Source organism: Mixophyes fleayi, chromosome 4, assembly GCF_038048845.1.
Source record: "Mixophyes fleayi isolate aMixFle1 chromosome 4, aMixFle1.hap1, whole genome shotgun sequence".
NCBI lineage: Eukaryota > Metazoa > Chordata > Amphibia > Anura > Limnodynastidae > Mixophyes > Mixophyes fleayi.
Window position 1 is genome coordinate 333,203,216 of NC_134405.1, and position 15,495 is coordinate 333,218,710.

At 40.8% G+C, this 15,495-nt stretch overlaps 1 protein-coding gene across 3 annotated transcripts in view; it reads right to left on the reverse strand.

Annotated features, from left to right (window-relative positions):
• The window catches only part of AGBL3 (AGBL carboxypeptidase 3), an 82,303-nt gene that overhangs the window by 40,025 nt on the left and 26,783 nt on the right, over nt 1-15,495 (reverse strand). For all 3 annotated transcript variants that reach the window (XM_075210431.1, XM_075210430.1, XM_075210432.1), the window contains exons 4-5: nt 10,453-10,635; nt 8,933-9,040 (exon numbers count right to left, since the gene is read on the reverse strand). In XM_075210431.1, coding sequence (XP_075066532.1) covers nt 8,933-9,040; nt 10,453-10,635 — 291 coding nt within the window. The remainder of the gene's footprint in view (nt 1-8,932; nt 9,041-10,452; nt 10,636-15,495) is intronic.

The window sequence follows — 15,495 nt, forward strand, 5'->3', positions numbered from 1 at the left end:
AGGATACAGAAATGTCAGGTAGCAGGAGGATACAGAAATGTGAGAGACAGCAGGAGGATACAGAAATGTGAGGCAGAACAGGATACAAAAATGTGAGAGACAGCAGGAGGATACAGAAAAGTGAGAGACAGCAGGAAGATAGAGAAATGTGATAGACAACAGGAAGATAGAGAAATGTGAGAGGCAGCAGGAGGATACAGAAATGTGAGAGACAGCAGGAGGATACAGAAATGTGAGAGACAGCAGGAAGATACAGAAATGTGAGAGACAGCAGGAGGATACAGAAAAGTGAGACACAGCAGGAGGCTCCTGAAATGTGAGAGACATCAGGAGGATACAGAAATGTGAGATACAGCAGGAAGATACAGAAATGTGAGATACAGCAGGAAGATACAGAAATGTGAGAGACAGCAGGAGGATACAGAAATGTGAGAGACAGCAGGAGGATACAGAAATGTGAGAGACAGCAGGAGGATATGTGAGAGGAATTTGGAGGAGAGAGTGATGATAAAAAAAAAAATATGGAGAAATGCGAATGAAGTGTTGAGGACACTGAAATGACAAAGGGAGAACAGGGGAGACAAAACAGAAAACAAAGGGTCTGGGAGTATAAGAGAGAAATCTGTGGTAGACTGGTCTATATTTTAATGTTTGTGGCCAGCTAAAAGACCATGAAGGTGAAACAGAATACCCTTGGCTAGGTAAAGAGGTAACAGATAAAGAAAACTGAAAAAGAGGCAAAAGATTGGATTAAGATATGATTGAGTGTAGAACAGGCAGACGGATGGAAGGACAAGAAAATTGATGATGAATAGACAAAAACAAAAGGGAAGGGGGAGTCACAAAGCAGAATCTGTGTATGTTATTGATGGTAGATAATCCCCAAGAGAGGGGACTAATTATAAAAAGAGGAGGCAGAGATAAGAGGGACTTGAATTAGGGGCATGGACTGGATTAGACTGACAGAACGTTAATGAAATCCTGGCGTAAACAGCAGACAGGAAATTGAAAAAAGCAAAAAGACGTGAGAACTATGGGTTACAGGATGGCTTTTCACAGAGCCAAACACAAAATAAAATGAGCATAAAAAGGAAAAAAGTCAATCTCATGAGTATTCCAATCACAATCTACAATCAGCGTGACCTACAAACGTGTAGCACAACGTAGCTTACATTTACAGATGAGCCACATTCTGAGAGATTCTGTAGGAAGTATTATTTTTATTATTATTATAATTTAGAGCGCCACAACGTTCTGCAGTGCCGTACGTAGTGATAGTACAAACAAGGTAAACAGTTCACGCAAAGAAACAAAAGTTCACAAAAATGTACATAGCACAAATAGAACTGTGGGGAACAAAAGTACAAGTAGGAAGACAAGATGGGTAACACAAGTCAAGTCATATTGCAAAGGACAATTTCAGGGGAATTACGAGGAAGGCAAAGGTAGCCACAGGTAACAAGGGTGGGGAAGGGCAGGGGCTACAAGAAGGATACGGGCCCTGCTCATGAAAGCTTACACTCAAAATTCGATGTCTAACTACAGTCAATTGCGCTCCTACTCAAGAGATGTCAATGCGCGATAGCAATATGTTTCGGTGTGCGGAGAGAGGCAATAAAATCTCCAAATTGCAATAGCACTGTAGAACCAGAAACAGATAAGTGATCCACGGATAATTATTCATCTTTTATAATACCACATCAGTTTCACTCCTTTCATTAAGGAGGATACATAAATGTTAGAGAAATGTGAAAAGAAGAGAAATGTGAGAGAAGTAGGTTGGATAGAGAAATGAAACAGAAAAGCACTAAGACACATGAATGTGAGAGTAATTTGGAGGATACAGAAATGTTACAGAAATGTGAACAGTTGAGAAATGTGAGAGAAAAGCAAAAGGACAAAGTTATGCGAGAAATTAAAATGTTACAGAAATGTGAGACAAATGTAAGGACAGAAATGCGCGAGGAAGGAAAAGATACAGAAATGTTAGAGAAATATAAAGGGCAGTGAAATGTGGGGCGGGAAAATGATACAGAAATATGAGAAAGAAGAAAACCGAAAGAGAAAACTAAGGGCTATTTGAGAATAAAGAAGGGAGGATGGGGAGACAAAATAGAAAGTAAAGGGTTTGTGTTACGATCTGCCTGTGGATGATGCTTTGCCTATGCCTGTGAGGGGTTTAAACTCTCATCATTAGTTTTGTATCCTGATCACCTGCGTCTGGCTTTTAAAAGACTGCCTTTTCCAACACACCTGTTAATCCCCTGGTATTGTTGTGGACCTTCTAACTTTTGACCCTGGCTTGCCTTCCTCCAGTCTGATTCTTCCCCGGACCATTCAGAGTCTACTGCTACCACAGGTGAACCTGGTCATTCCGGTATCCTGTACCTCCAGCTATCCTATTGTGCCTGTTCTCCAGTAACTACTACTTCTTAGCTAAACCTGGACATTCCCGTATCCTGTACCTGCAACTATCTTATTGTGCCTGGTCTCCAGTAACTACTACTTCTCAGATAAATCTGGTAATCCTGGGTTACTGTACCTGCAGTTCTCCATTTGTGCCTCTTATCCAGAATATCCTGCTTCCTAAGCTAAACCTGGCAATCCTGTTTTCCTTTTCCTGTTAAGGACTTGTGCTAGTAGTTTATCCTTTGACTGCATCTATTTTCTACCTGTGTGACCTGTGTGTAAAATAAAGACACTTTGTTTCATTTACACTACACTCCGTGATGTTCATACTGGGAACCCTATCAGTTTGTAATATAAGAGGGAGAAATGTTTGTGGACATGACGGTGAATATCCTTAGTTAGAAAACGAGGTAACAGATAAAGAAAACTGGTAAAGAGGCAAAGAAATTGGAATAAGATATGAGAGAGTGCAGGACACTTAGACAAACGGAAAGACAAGGAAATTGACGAACAGAAAAAAACCAAAAGGAATAAAGTGACAGTAGAGTATTTTCAATTGTCTCCTAAAATATTGTTTGTTTTAGTCTCACTTATGGCTTAAATTAATTATGAGACAGTGTGGCCATTAGCACTGTTTTGTTTCAAATTTGTGTGTGTGAATCTCACTCTGCAAAATTAAATCTCATTTCCACACTTCTCTTTAAAACATACTTGCATTCTCTCCTGGACTGTCCGGGAGACTCCCAAATTCCGGGTAGGTCTCCTGGACTCTCGGGAGAGCAAGCCGTTCTCCAACATCCTGCCCGCTTGCTAGTGAAATGGGCAGGATGGGAGCCTCCATGACGCAACTGTGGAGTTTGTATGTTCTCCCCATGTTTGTGTGAGTTTCCTCTGGGTGCTCCGGTTTCTTCCCACACTCCAAAAACATACTGGTAGGTTAATTGGCTGCTATTAAATTAACCCTAGTCTCTCTCGGTCTGTGCGTGTATGTTAGGGAATTTAGACTGTAAGCTCTCTTGGAGCAGGGACTGATGTGAATGAGCTATATAAATAAATAGATGATGATGACTCGCGGTGAATCTAGTCATTTTACCCCTCCCCCCAAAAATTACGCTTTGGCGCCATTACATCACAGTGGGCGGAACCAAATAAGCATGATTTACTGCAAACCGCCCCCTTCCGTCCTCCCACTTCACTTTGCAAAGTTCCAGACCTCTGCAAATGTCATCATCTTGCTCCGTAAAACCACGCACCTTGCCAGAAATCTAGGTGCACTTGCGCAATTTGAGGCACATGGCTGCGTAGCAGCTGTAGCTTTTGTCCTTTGTTAATGTTCTGCACATACATAAAGTTGAATATTTTTGAAAACTTAATAGCCCCACATATAAACATGTGCAGCCTGGAGAAGCAATTAACTTTCTGTACTAACATCTCGTCCTGTCTCGCTCAGAGCAGGTTAAATTATGTTTATTACATTTTTTTTTGTTGCGAAAAAGAAAATGCCACTTGCCAGACCCAGCATGATAGGAGGGCTCTTTGTGCGGGGAGAATTATCTCATAATTTAGCAGAAAATACTGTAGATGTTCAAAATATTAGCAATTAAGGCACAGTTCTGAAAGAGAGCCAATGAATCGCACAATTGGTGACATTTTCAAAGAGCGTTTTATAGAGCAATTATTTCCCCCCTCCCCCCCCCCCCCAAAAAAAAAACAAAACTGATTAGATTAAAAATAGAAACAGGGACGGGTGGAAGGCAAAAATAGAGTGACAGCGAAACAATTACATGTGCCGTGAGTCACACGCGTCTTTTGGTAATAAGAAACTCTACGGAATTTAATCAGTCTAGGTACCGAATTAAATCATTACATCTCTATGGCGATATAAGTTTCTTGGTGTCTCGGCTACATATTGTGAAGACGGAGCTATGTGAAAATTAGTAGATGCATTTTTATGAAGTTGTTTTATATCAGACTCAAAAAGATAAAGTAAAAAGAATTGCAGGGAAATACTTTCCACAACTTAAAATAAAAATGTAAAGACATTTTCTAAGTGCAGTATCATCACAGGATGGTATGGGTGAGCTTATTACGAATACAAAGCAGATGGTTTAGCGCTGGTTTCTATATTTAGCTTGGGCACTGTAAAAGAATGAGTTTATTTGGCAATGTAGAATATAAAAACGGTATGTGCCAAAGAGCTTGCAATCTGCAGCCGGTACATTTGCCCAAAATTGTAGCTACCTTACACTACACAGAAGCGTAGCTGAATGTTTATTTTAATTGCATTGTTAAAATTCAGTACGTGTTCTCACCAATGATTGAGCTCATCCTGTGAATTTTGGTTGGACAGAATGCTTTCTATCCAATATAGCAAATATCTACATATTGAATCTAATAACATTTAAGTAAAGTCGTGTCTGCTTCCCAACTTTTGGTATTACTATTTTATGACTGTTACATGGATAATTCCAATTTGAACATTATATTAACGAATGTCAGGGGTAAATGAATAAAGTGTCCAATTCATATATTATATACATGTGTAATACAATGTTTTCGTTCTCTGTGTTTAAAAATCAAGATATTATATTTCCACAACAGTAATTAACATTTACAATCTCTGGGTCTGTAGACCAACGGTGTCTCTGCAAGAACCTTGCACAGCAGTCAGGTCTGACTTGGGGATATCTCCTGATCCTTTCAGTGAATTGGCCTGGTATGGGCTACCTAGATTATAGACGGTGAATCTGTGGTAGCCAGCAAAGTGAAAACAGTCAGTGAGACTGTGGGACAAAGAGATCAGATTGTGTACTTGTACGCAAAAAGAACATTACGTGTGTCTGTACAACCCGTCAGCTCTCCTCCTAACACTCACCTTCTCCTCTCTTCACACTGTCCTATTCCTTCCACGTCACCCTGTTTGCCTACCTCTCCCGTTAGATTGTAAGCTCTCACTAGCAGGTCCCTCTTCTCTCTTCTCGTTACTTTAGCCACCAGTTCCCCTGTGTCTTCCTCTCTATCCTCAGTCAATGGCTCTTATCCTGTTTGCTGCGCACACAATCACAGGTACAGAATCAGATTGCCCTACCTTGTTCCCCCACTTGCGCCTATGTCATAATACACTGTTTTTTGCCTTCTATTGTTTTACTGTATTCTCTATGTACAGTGCTGCAGACCTTTTATGGCCACTTATAAATACAAAATAATAATAATATACACAGCATCCGAAATTACCAGTACAAGTTTAAGCAGATAATTAAAGCACTTTTGGACAGTCTTTACTACTAAGAGACCCCCCTTCCTCCACACCCCCTTCCCAGACAACCATTGTTCATCATCATGATCATTTATTTATATAGCACCATTTATATAGCTTCTCCCCACTCCAGAATCCAAGGGGTATATTTACTAAATGGCGGGTTTGAAAAAGTGGAGATGTTGCCTATAGCAACCAATCATATTCTAGCTCTCATTTATTTAGTGCATTCTACAAAATGACAGCTAGAATCTGATTGGTTGCTATAGGCAACATCCCCACTTTTTGAAACCCGCAGCTTAGTAAATCTAGCCCCAATACTTTTCCCGTGCAGCCCCCCTTCACTGGAACGACCTCCCTCGTTCCATCTGTCTCTCTCCTACTCTGTGCTGCTTCAAACGTGCACTGAAAACTCACCTCTTCCGCATAGCCTACCAACCATCTACTTAACCCCTCATCTCCACCACTCGCTCTCCCTTCTGGCTCCCCTTGTGCCTGATTCTGTCTACCCTCCTTTAGGATGTAAGCTCACATGAGCAGGGCCCTCTTCCCTCCTGTCTCTTAACCTGTTCTTCTGCTCCGTGCTTATTGCAGCAGTCTGCCTGGAGTTCTGAAGTATTGGTATTTTTTTTTATTGTCGTGTACTGTTTCACCCTGTATACTCTACTGTTTGTACTGTGTACGGCACTGCGGAAATCTTGTGGCGAACAAATAAAAACCACAGCACCCGGAGGAAACCCACGCAAACACGGGAAGAACATACAAACTCCACACAGATAAGGCCGAGGTCAGGAATTGAACTCATGATCAAAGTGCAGTGAGGCAGAAGTGCTAACCACTGAGCCACCGTGCTGCTCTGGTCTTCCAGCACTGACAATCAGGAGAACAGAGAGCTGTCAAAGAACAGAGTGGTGTCTGGAGCCCCCTCTTTACAACAATGGTGCCTCCCCATTCTCTTTAGATTGTAAGCTCTAGTGATCAGGGCCCTCTTCCCTCCTGTTCTCATTACCTATAACTTTTGCTCACCAGCTACACCTCCTCCTGGGGCTCTCTGCCCATTGCTTCCACTTCTCCATTGTCTTCGCCCCTCTGTCAGTGGCTCTGGACCTGTTAGTTGCGCCCACACTAATGGGCACAGATTTCAGCCTGCACCGAATATAACATAACCCTTGTACCCCCGTAGCTGTGTTGATAGTTGTAGTGTTGTTTGTTTTCTGTATTGTACTGTTATACTGTGTTCTGTCTTGTTGTTTACCCTCTGTGCGGCGCTGTGGACGTCATGTGGCACCTTATAAATTAATATTATTAATAATATGTAAATACTTTCCAAACTTTTATGTGCTAGATGTATGAAAAACAATTTTTTTTTACCACCATTGAGCCACCTTTGGAAACTATGGTACATCTTCTTTTTGTGCTATAAAGGTAAGTGCCCTCTCATCCGGTGTGGCAGAGGTCCTTGTTGGACTACCTATTTCTTGTCTACACATTTATGCTTTATAGGAAAGACAGTGCAAACTAGCTAAATAAACTAAAATTTACCTTATCATTTGCAAGTGATGATTTTACTGTGTGTATAAATCCTGATTTTGCTGTATATTGATACCAAACCTATAAATGTATACGGGTTCTTGCCGGAGATTAGCAAGAAAAAAACCCACAAAAATAGGTCTACAGTCACTCTTGCAATTTTATACACATTTTGGGGGCAATTTTGGGTAGATTTTCTTTGCCATATCACCTGTTATAAAGAAACCAATGGTGTTGTTTTTTTTTTTTTTTTTTTAAATAGATGATTTTGTTTTGTTTTTTTAAATAAACAAGGTATTATTTGTGGGGATACTACACAGAAAAATGAGTAACATGATAAGGTATTGGGCAGCACGGTGGCTAAGTGGTTAGCACTTCTGCCTCACAGCACTGGGGTCATGAGTTCAATTCCCGACCATGGCCTTATCTGTGTGGAGTTTGTATGTTCTCCCCGTGTTTGTGTGGGTTTCCTCCGGGTGCTCTGGTTTCCTCCCACAATCCAAAAACATACTAGTAGATTAATTGGCTGCTATCAAATTGACGCTAGTCTGTGTGCGTATAAGGGAATTTAGACTGTAAGCTCTCTTGGGGCAGGGGCTGATGTGAGTCAGTTCTCTGTACAGTGCTGCGGAATTAGTGGCGCTATGTAAATAAATGATAATGATCAAACACTACCCAAGACTTCCAAATTGTAGACGTATGTTGTGAGCTAAATGTTTCCTCTTTCTCCAGACGATCTTCTGGACTCCTGAGAGACTTCTGAGTGTTAATCGTTGAGTATAGTTTTCAAAAGCATTCAGCTATAGCTGCAGCAAACTTTTATCGTTCTCTGTACTTTCATCCTGTTCAGTACTGTTCTAATTATGAACAAAATTAGTCTTACAAAGATTGGAACATCACAGCACACTGCTGAGTGCATGGATAAATTAGCTGTTTGTTTGTGCTGTACTCCACTTCAATGATCTTCAATCTTAATCAAACAGCGATATAAGTAGAGTCTGTGATTATTAATTGGAAAAAAAAAAAAAAATCTGCCAGGATTTAGCATTTCATTACTATTGTTTATTTATATGGGGCTACTAAATTCTGTGAAGCCGTATAGTGGGGAAATAGATCGTAGTATAAAAACGTAGAGGCCCGACACAAACTACAGAATGAAACCAAAGTGTAGAATATTCAAGAAGCAAATTAAGCATAATATATAAATTGTAGTAGGCAAGGTACAGGACAATCCTAGCATAGTACTGAATGTGTAAAGAATGAAGTAGGAGTGGACAGACGATAGGAGGAGAGCTGAGAGCTTACAATCTAATGGGGAGGAGCGAGACTGAGAAAAGGGGGAGTAGCGGAGGACATGGAGTGAGTATGTGGGCAGAGAGAGACTGGGTGAGAGGGAGTAAGAGTAAGACTGGCAGGCTTGAAAGAACATGTGGGTTTTTAAGGAGCGTTTAAAGCTTTGGAGGCTTCTGGACAATGTGAACGTGTGTTCCATAGATCATGAGCAGCACAAGAGAGATCTTGGAGGTGTGAGTATAATGTGATTATCAGTGGGGAGTTCAGGAGCCTGTTACTGGCAGAGAGGGGGCAGAAGGCAGTGTGAAATGAGATGAGGTCAGAGATGTTGGAATAAGGAATGAGTGGATGGAGAGAAAAGAAGCAGAGTTGTAGCGGCACTGAGGTTGGATTAAATTGGAGAGAGACGGGATAGGTACAAGAATTGATTGTGGGTGTACTCACTTTCCTGGACTTGGTAGATCACTTTGCTTTCCATGTGGTCTATATAAGCAGGTTCTTGCTCTAATCCTGTAGACCTGTACATAGGTTCTGGAACAGGGGGGATCCACTCTGAACAAACAGAAAATGAATAAGATCAATGTGAAAATAACACCCTGTCGGCCAACATGCCCATATCGGGCAGACAGAGCCGCTCATCCTGAACGCCAGGCTCACATGTATGGGCGGACTGGCAAGTTCTGTCCGTCCCATCCTCAAATATCCAAATCTCATAAATAGTGCCCTCCCCAAAGGACGAGACTGTTGCACAAGGGTTTATAAAACACCTTTATCACTTTCATGTTTATGAGTAAACGCCTCTCAGACGGAATTTAAAAATAACTTTAATTTTCACTTAGTTTGACTTAAATACTGTGACAACCTACTTTACACTGTATTGTTATATTAGGGGAGTGTTGGTGCCCTCAGATTTAATTAGAGTCCGGCGAGTGGTATCAAACCTTCCTATTTATACAAACCAAGCTTGTCAAACGTCTAAACAACAGTAAGGAAAACAATATACCTTACAAATAAATATACTAGCTTTTCATAGGCTTAAAAATAAGCAGTAAAAAATAACCTTTCATTTGCAACAAGACAACTCTGATTACAATGGTGTTTTGCATGTTAACCTGCGCAAAACTAGAAATCGAGCATTACAACTTCCGCTTTTCTTGTATCCCGTGACGCACATACTTACAACACAGAGGCATCTTTGACACTACGAAGACTGACGGCTTATTGTAACACGCTACTGCAGCGTACTGATTGTAAATTCTAAGAAATAATGATGATGATAATGCCACACAAAGTGCAGATGGCTTATCACTGGTGTGGTAGGATTTTCCGATACTCAAATCTCTGACACTGTTTAGCTCGACATAAAAAAATCTGAAGGCTAACACAGCGACATGGGAGAAATACTGACTTACCATCACACAGGGCCTGATTCATTAAGGATCTTAACTTGGGAAACTTCTTATTTCAGTCTCCTGGACAAAACAATGTTACAATACAAGGGGTGAAAATTAGTTTTCTGTTTTGCTCAAGCGCCGGGTCTGTGCAATCCTAACCCTAACCGTAACCCTACCCCTTAGATTAGATTATACTGAGCTGTTGGGGAATTCAGTGTTGAGAATTCAGTATCGGAATAGTGAGTTCCACCACTTATCACACAGTATATTTGCAAATGTTTGGAACGAAGACATCACAAATAAAAGGCAGTTTTAATTAGTCTCTATTTACTGTCCGACAACAGTGTGTCGGGGAATTGCGCGTTTCTTACTTAATATAATGTGACAGTGTATTGTAAGAAATAATATATACTGTACAGTATATTATTAAGATTTTACAACTTATAGCCTGTATTATATGGTAAAAGCATTTTAATACACTAACACACAGTATATACTAGACTCTATATAATTTCCACTACATCAGGACATAATTTTTCTTGTTAGAAACAGTGTCAACCAGCTACTTACCGATGTGCTCAATTCTTTTTTTGAGAACTTGGCACTCGTACGGCCATCGCGGCAGCTGGAAGAAGCTGGTTGAGGAAACACCGTACAGATCTCGTGGTTGTCTAAGCCGGGCTACTTTTCTTCCACAATGGTCTTCATACACAATCTGGGTGGTCCGGGGGTAGGGGTAATAAAATGGGTCGGCTGGAGGAGAAAATAAAGAACATATATCATACAGGCCAAATGACCAGTATATACTACCCTCAGAGTATTCTAGCATTTCACAATTCTACTCTACAACACATAGTAGCAGTCTCTTCACCAACGCATTTCACAAGCCTACTCTACAACACATAGTAGCAGCCTGTTCACCAACGCATTTCACAAGCCTACTCTACAACACATAGTAGCAGCCTGTTCACCAACGCATTTCACAAGCCTACTCTATAACACACGGTGACAGCATCTTCCCCAACGCATTTCACAAGCCTACTCTACAACACACAGTAAGTACCAGTCCTTCACTCCTTATCTTGCGATGTGAAAGTGACTATGTTTTGCACAGAATAATGCGTTCTTACTGCTGTGGAATAAGTGGAAGCCTGCACCTGACTATATACAAAATCTGTGAACAAAATTATTTTGTTTTGTGAAATAAGATATTTGAATGAAGTGGCTGTTAATTGCCCATATATATGACACATCCATAGCCTTCCTTAAGCGAATACCACTTTACAGGTGTCAGAGAGAAATCTTTTTTTAAAAATAAAAATATATGCTCACAAGATCCTTCAGAGATGAATTCACAATCAATAAACCCTTCCTTCCCTCATTCCGCCTCTCCAGCCATAGGGAGGCACAAGTGTCCGATGCACATGTGTCATAGTACATGCATATACTATCTTTGTGCAGTGCAAATTACAAATCGCTGATGTCCATTTACTGTCAGGAGATATGTAAAATATGAATGAGTGTCAGATGAGTAATACATTGAAAGAAAAACAATATTGAGTGACAGTAGGGCTTAGTGATGACGATTTCACTTGCCAGTGATGTAGTATTGAGTCTCACTTTCCAAAGCTCAATGAGCACAATGATCAGATGCACAGATAGACCACGAGTGTGCTCTTTGTAAGTGACCCAAAATAACGATTGTCAGATCAAGGTCTGACTGAGGGTTCAGGCCGCCCTAGGCAAATAAGCTCGTAGCACCCCTCGCCTTCCAAGCCAGGCTAATACGTGGTAGGTAAAAGCAAACAAGTCCTTAATTTAAATCCGGCGTCCTTCATCACCCCTCCACCAATGTTTGTTCCCATGTTTTCAGAAGGCTGCTCCACTTGTTTCTTTAAAAGGTCGGGGCAATCTTTGTTACTCATGTCTTTGTAAAATTGGAACTCTACTGCAAAACGAAGGCATGAACAAGCGCTACTGAGGGTGAAGATGTGGAGGGGGCTGTCACCCCTGCACTTGTCACCATGCTGGTCTCCCCTACTCGCTTATCCTCAAGTGCCCGTCCAAGGATGACTCATTGTAATTGGGCAGCACGGTGGCTAAGTGGTTAACACTTCTGCCTTACAGCACTGGGGTCATGAGTTCAATTCCCGACCATGGCCTTATCTGTGTGGAGTTTGTATGTTCTCCCCGTGTTTGTGTGGGTTTCCTCTGGGTGCTCCGGTTTCCTCCACACTCCAAAATCATACTGGTAGGTTTATTGGTTGTTATTAAATTGCCCTTAGTCTATCTCGGTCTGTGTGTATGTTAGGGGATTTAGATTGTAAGCTTCAATGGGGCAGGGACTTATGTGAGTGAGTTCTCTGTACAGCGCTGCAGAATTAGTGGCGCTATATAAATAGATGATGATGATAGTCAGCCTACTGCATAATCAGGCACTGTGTGACTTATGAAATAATGTCTAAGAATTGCACGTAGTTCTAAAGGAGAACAATATAGAAACATTGCATTGTTACAGGACACACTTTACTAAACAAGCCCTCGTAAAGTCACTGAACACACAATACACTAAAAGGAACAGGCAGGTAATGGATATTAGTAACACAGTATTTCCATTAATTTACTCAAAGGGAGATCATTGTATTGACCCTTTTATAAAGTAGACTTGTAGCAGCCTGTACCTCTGCTGGCTCTCTGCCTGCTACTCTGCCCATCAATACTCTGACTTCCCGCTACCGTTAATAGTATAAGGTACTTTGTCACTGAACATTTACATTATCCCCGTTTCCATTTTTAAACGGCAGGACATTACTTTGTGTCTCTTCGAGTTCTGAAGAGTCCAGACTCTGGGGCCATTAAAGTGTCACTTTGTGATATTTCAAAGCTGCATTTTAGTAGCTGTAACAGGAAGCGGCTAATCTCGCTGACACGCTGAATAAATTTGTCTTTTGACACTGGGGAAAACACGCAGAGTGCTATCACAAGGTACGCAGCGGCTGCCACTGCTGCGCTCATGAATTAGAAATACTGTCTTCATTTTGCCGAGTGGTTGTAATTAAAGTAAATTCATTATTTAAAGGACCACTAACCCCTAAAATTGACATTACACGACAGCTCTGATAATAAATATTGTACTACCTCCCCATACTGATACGGAAACATCATACCTACTAACACTTAGAATCACAAAATAAGGCCCTTCCACCATCCCCCCAAACCGCACCCTATTCCATCCAGAAACGCCCACTTTGGGAAAAACGCCTCCCACTTTCTTGAAAGCCCTATCTCTGTTGTGGTCTGTGATTCAGGACGTCCTGCCAAATTCAAGACAGTTTGGAGGTACAGACAAATGAAGCTCCCATGTCTTGTTCTATATGTTTATTTCAATATCAATACAAAGTCAGAGAGTTGGGAAATAGTACAGAGAAAATACATTGGGGGGGGGGGGGGGGAGCACGGACGTAAGACATTGGAGAATATCAGCACGGTGGCTAAGTGGTTAGCACTTCTGCCTCACAGCACTGGGGTCATGAGTTCAATTCCCGACCATGGTCTCATCTGTGTGGAGTTTGTATGTTCTCCCTGTGTTTGTGTGGGTTTCCTCCGGGTGCTGCGGTTTCCTCCCACACTCCAAAAAAACATACTAGGCAGCTATCAAAATTGACCCTAGTCTCTCTCTATCTATATGTCTGTCTATCTCTATGTCTGTCTGTCTCTATGTCTGTCTGTGTGTGTGTGTGTGTGTGTGTGTGTTAGGGATTTTAGATTTTAAGCCCCAGGGGGGCAGGGACTGATGTGAATGAGTTATCTGTACAGCGCTGCGGAATCAGTGGTGCTATATAAATAAATGGTGATGATGATGATGATGATGATGGGTGAACAGGAGAAGGGCAAAGGTGAGAGGTGAGGGGGACAGAGGTGGAGTCAGTTTTGATTAGCAAACCGCTCACACCTAAATTGCTTGTGAAGGTTCCTGAGATGCGATTTGTGTGTTCCAGGAATTACTGAATTGATTAGGGCAGTCAAGAATTATACTAGTAATATATTATACTTTATATATTTGCCAGACTTTATGATACAGGTCAAAAAGCAGATTCTGCAGGAGTTTGCTTACCCCTGCTTACCTCCCAGCTGTCCCAATTTAGACAGGACAGTCCCCATTTTTATCAGGGCATTCCGAACACATGCAGATCGAAATTAAACAACAATTGTGCAGAAGACGCAGAACAAAAATCAAATTATAAAGACTTTGTGAGGCCAAAACATTTAATTGCCCTACAAGGGCAATAGTGAACCCTGGATGGAAAATGAAAGGGGGCAGTTTTTTGTATGTGGGTGCTATACAAGGCAACTCGCCCGCGTTCAGTAGTAAAGAACATTTTGCACCCCAGTAGTCACCTCCATCTTCCCTCGCTAATCCCCACTCTGGGGTATATTTATATAGCAACCAATCAGATTCTAGGGCCTGATTCATAACGGATCTTAACTTAAGAAACTTCTTATTTAGGTCTCCTGGACAAAATCATGTTACAATACAAGGGGTGCAAACTAGTATTCTGTTTTGCACATAAGTTAAATACTGACTGTTTTTTCATGTAGCACACAAATATCAACTTTAAATTTCACTGTACAAATAAGATATCAAGTATTTGGGTGCTACATGAAAAAAAAAACTGTATTTAAGTTATGTGCAAAACAGAATACTAATTTGCAGCCCTTGCATTGTAACATGGTTTTGTCCAGGATACTTAAATAAGAAGTTTCTTAAGTTAAGATCCTTAATGAATCAGGCCCCAAGTTATCATTTATTTAGTACATTCTACAAAATGACAGCTAGAATCTGATTGGTTGCTAGAGGCAACATCTCCACTTTTTCAAACTCGCAGTTTAGTAAATATACCCCTTTATCCTGTATAAGCTGACACAAGAAAGAAAAAAATGGAGCATGATGTCACAATAAGGGGCATTTGTGTTAGTTTGTGATTTTGGAGCATGTGAATGACCTTCATTGTCCTCAATAGTTCAATGTTTCCTTGAGGAAGTGTCATCTCTAACTGGCACACATTGTCTCACACAACACCTTCCAGAACGGAATCCTGTGTAACTTCTAAAAGGTCTTTAAATCCAAACATGCAATGAAGGCTCTCTGATTTGCAGACATTGTCAGAGATACCATTGGGTGAAACTAGACATTCTCCTAGGGCACCAAGCATTAGGGAGGCTCCAAAAACACTGAATGAGTGACATAAAGTCACCTTTCACACTGAGCCTCCACCAGTCCTGCTTGCAGTACTTATACCTACAATCGGTGCTTTTTTTGAAAGAAAATAGGTGCCGGAACTCACATCTTGTTAATCTTTTACTAAAAAAATATATATATTCAGTTCTGTCATTGTGTCTGTTAATATTCTGGCCTTATTATTAGCAGGACCAGTGGTTGAGAAATAATTAGTATTTAGGGTTTTTTTTTCATTTTTAAATTTGGTGTCACACTTAAAAATTTAAAAAAGATTTTCAATTCATCAACAATTTTTAAAATAAAAAAAAATATTTACCTTTTACACGTAGTCAATCACTGTACACACTACACACACACGTCAGTTGTGTAACGAA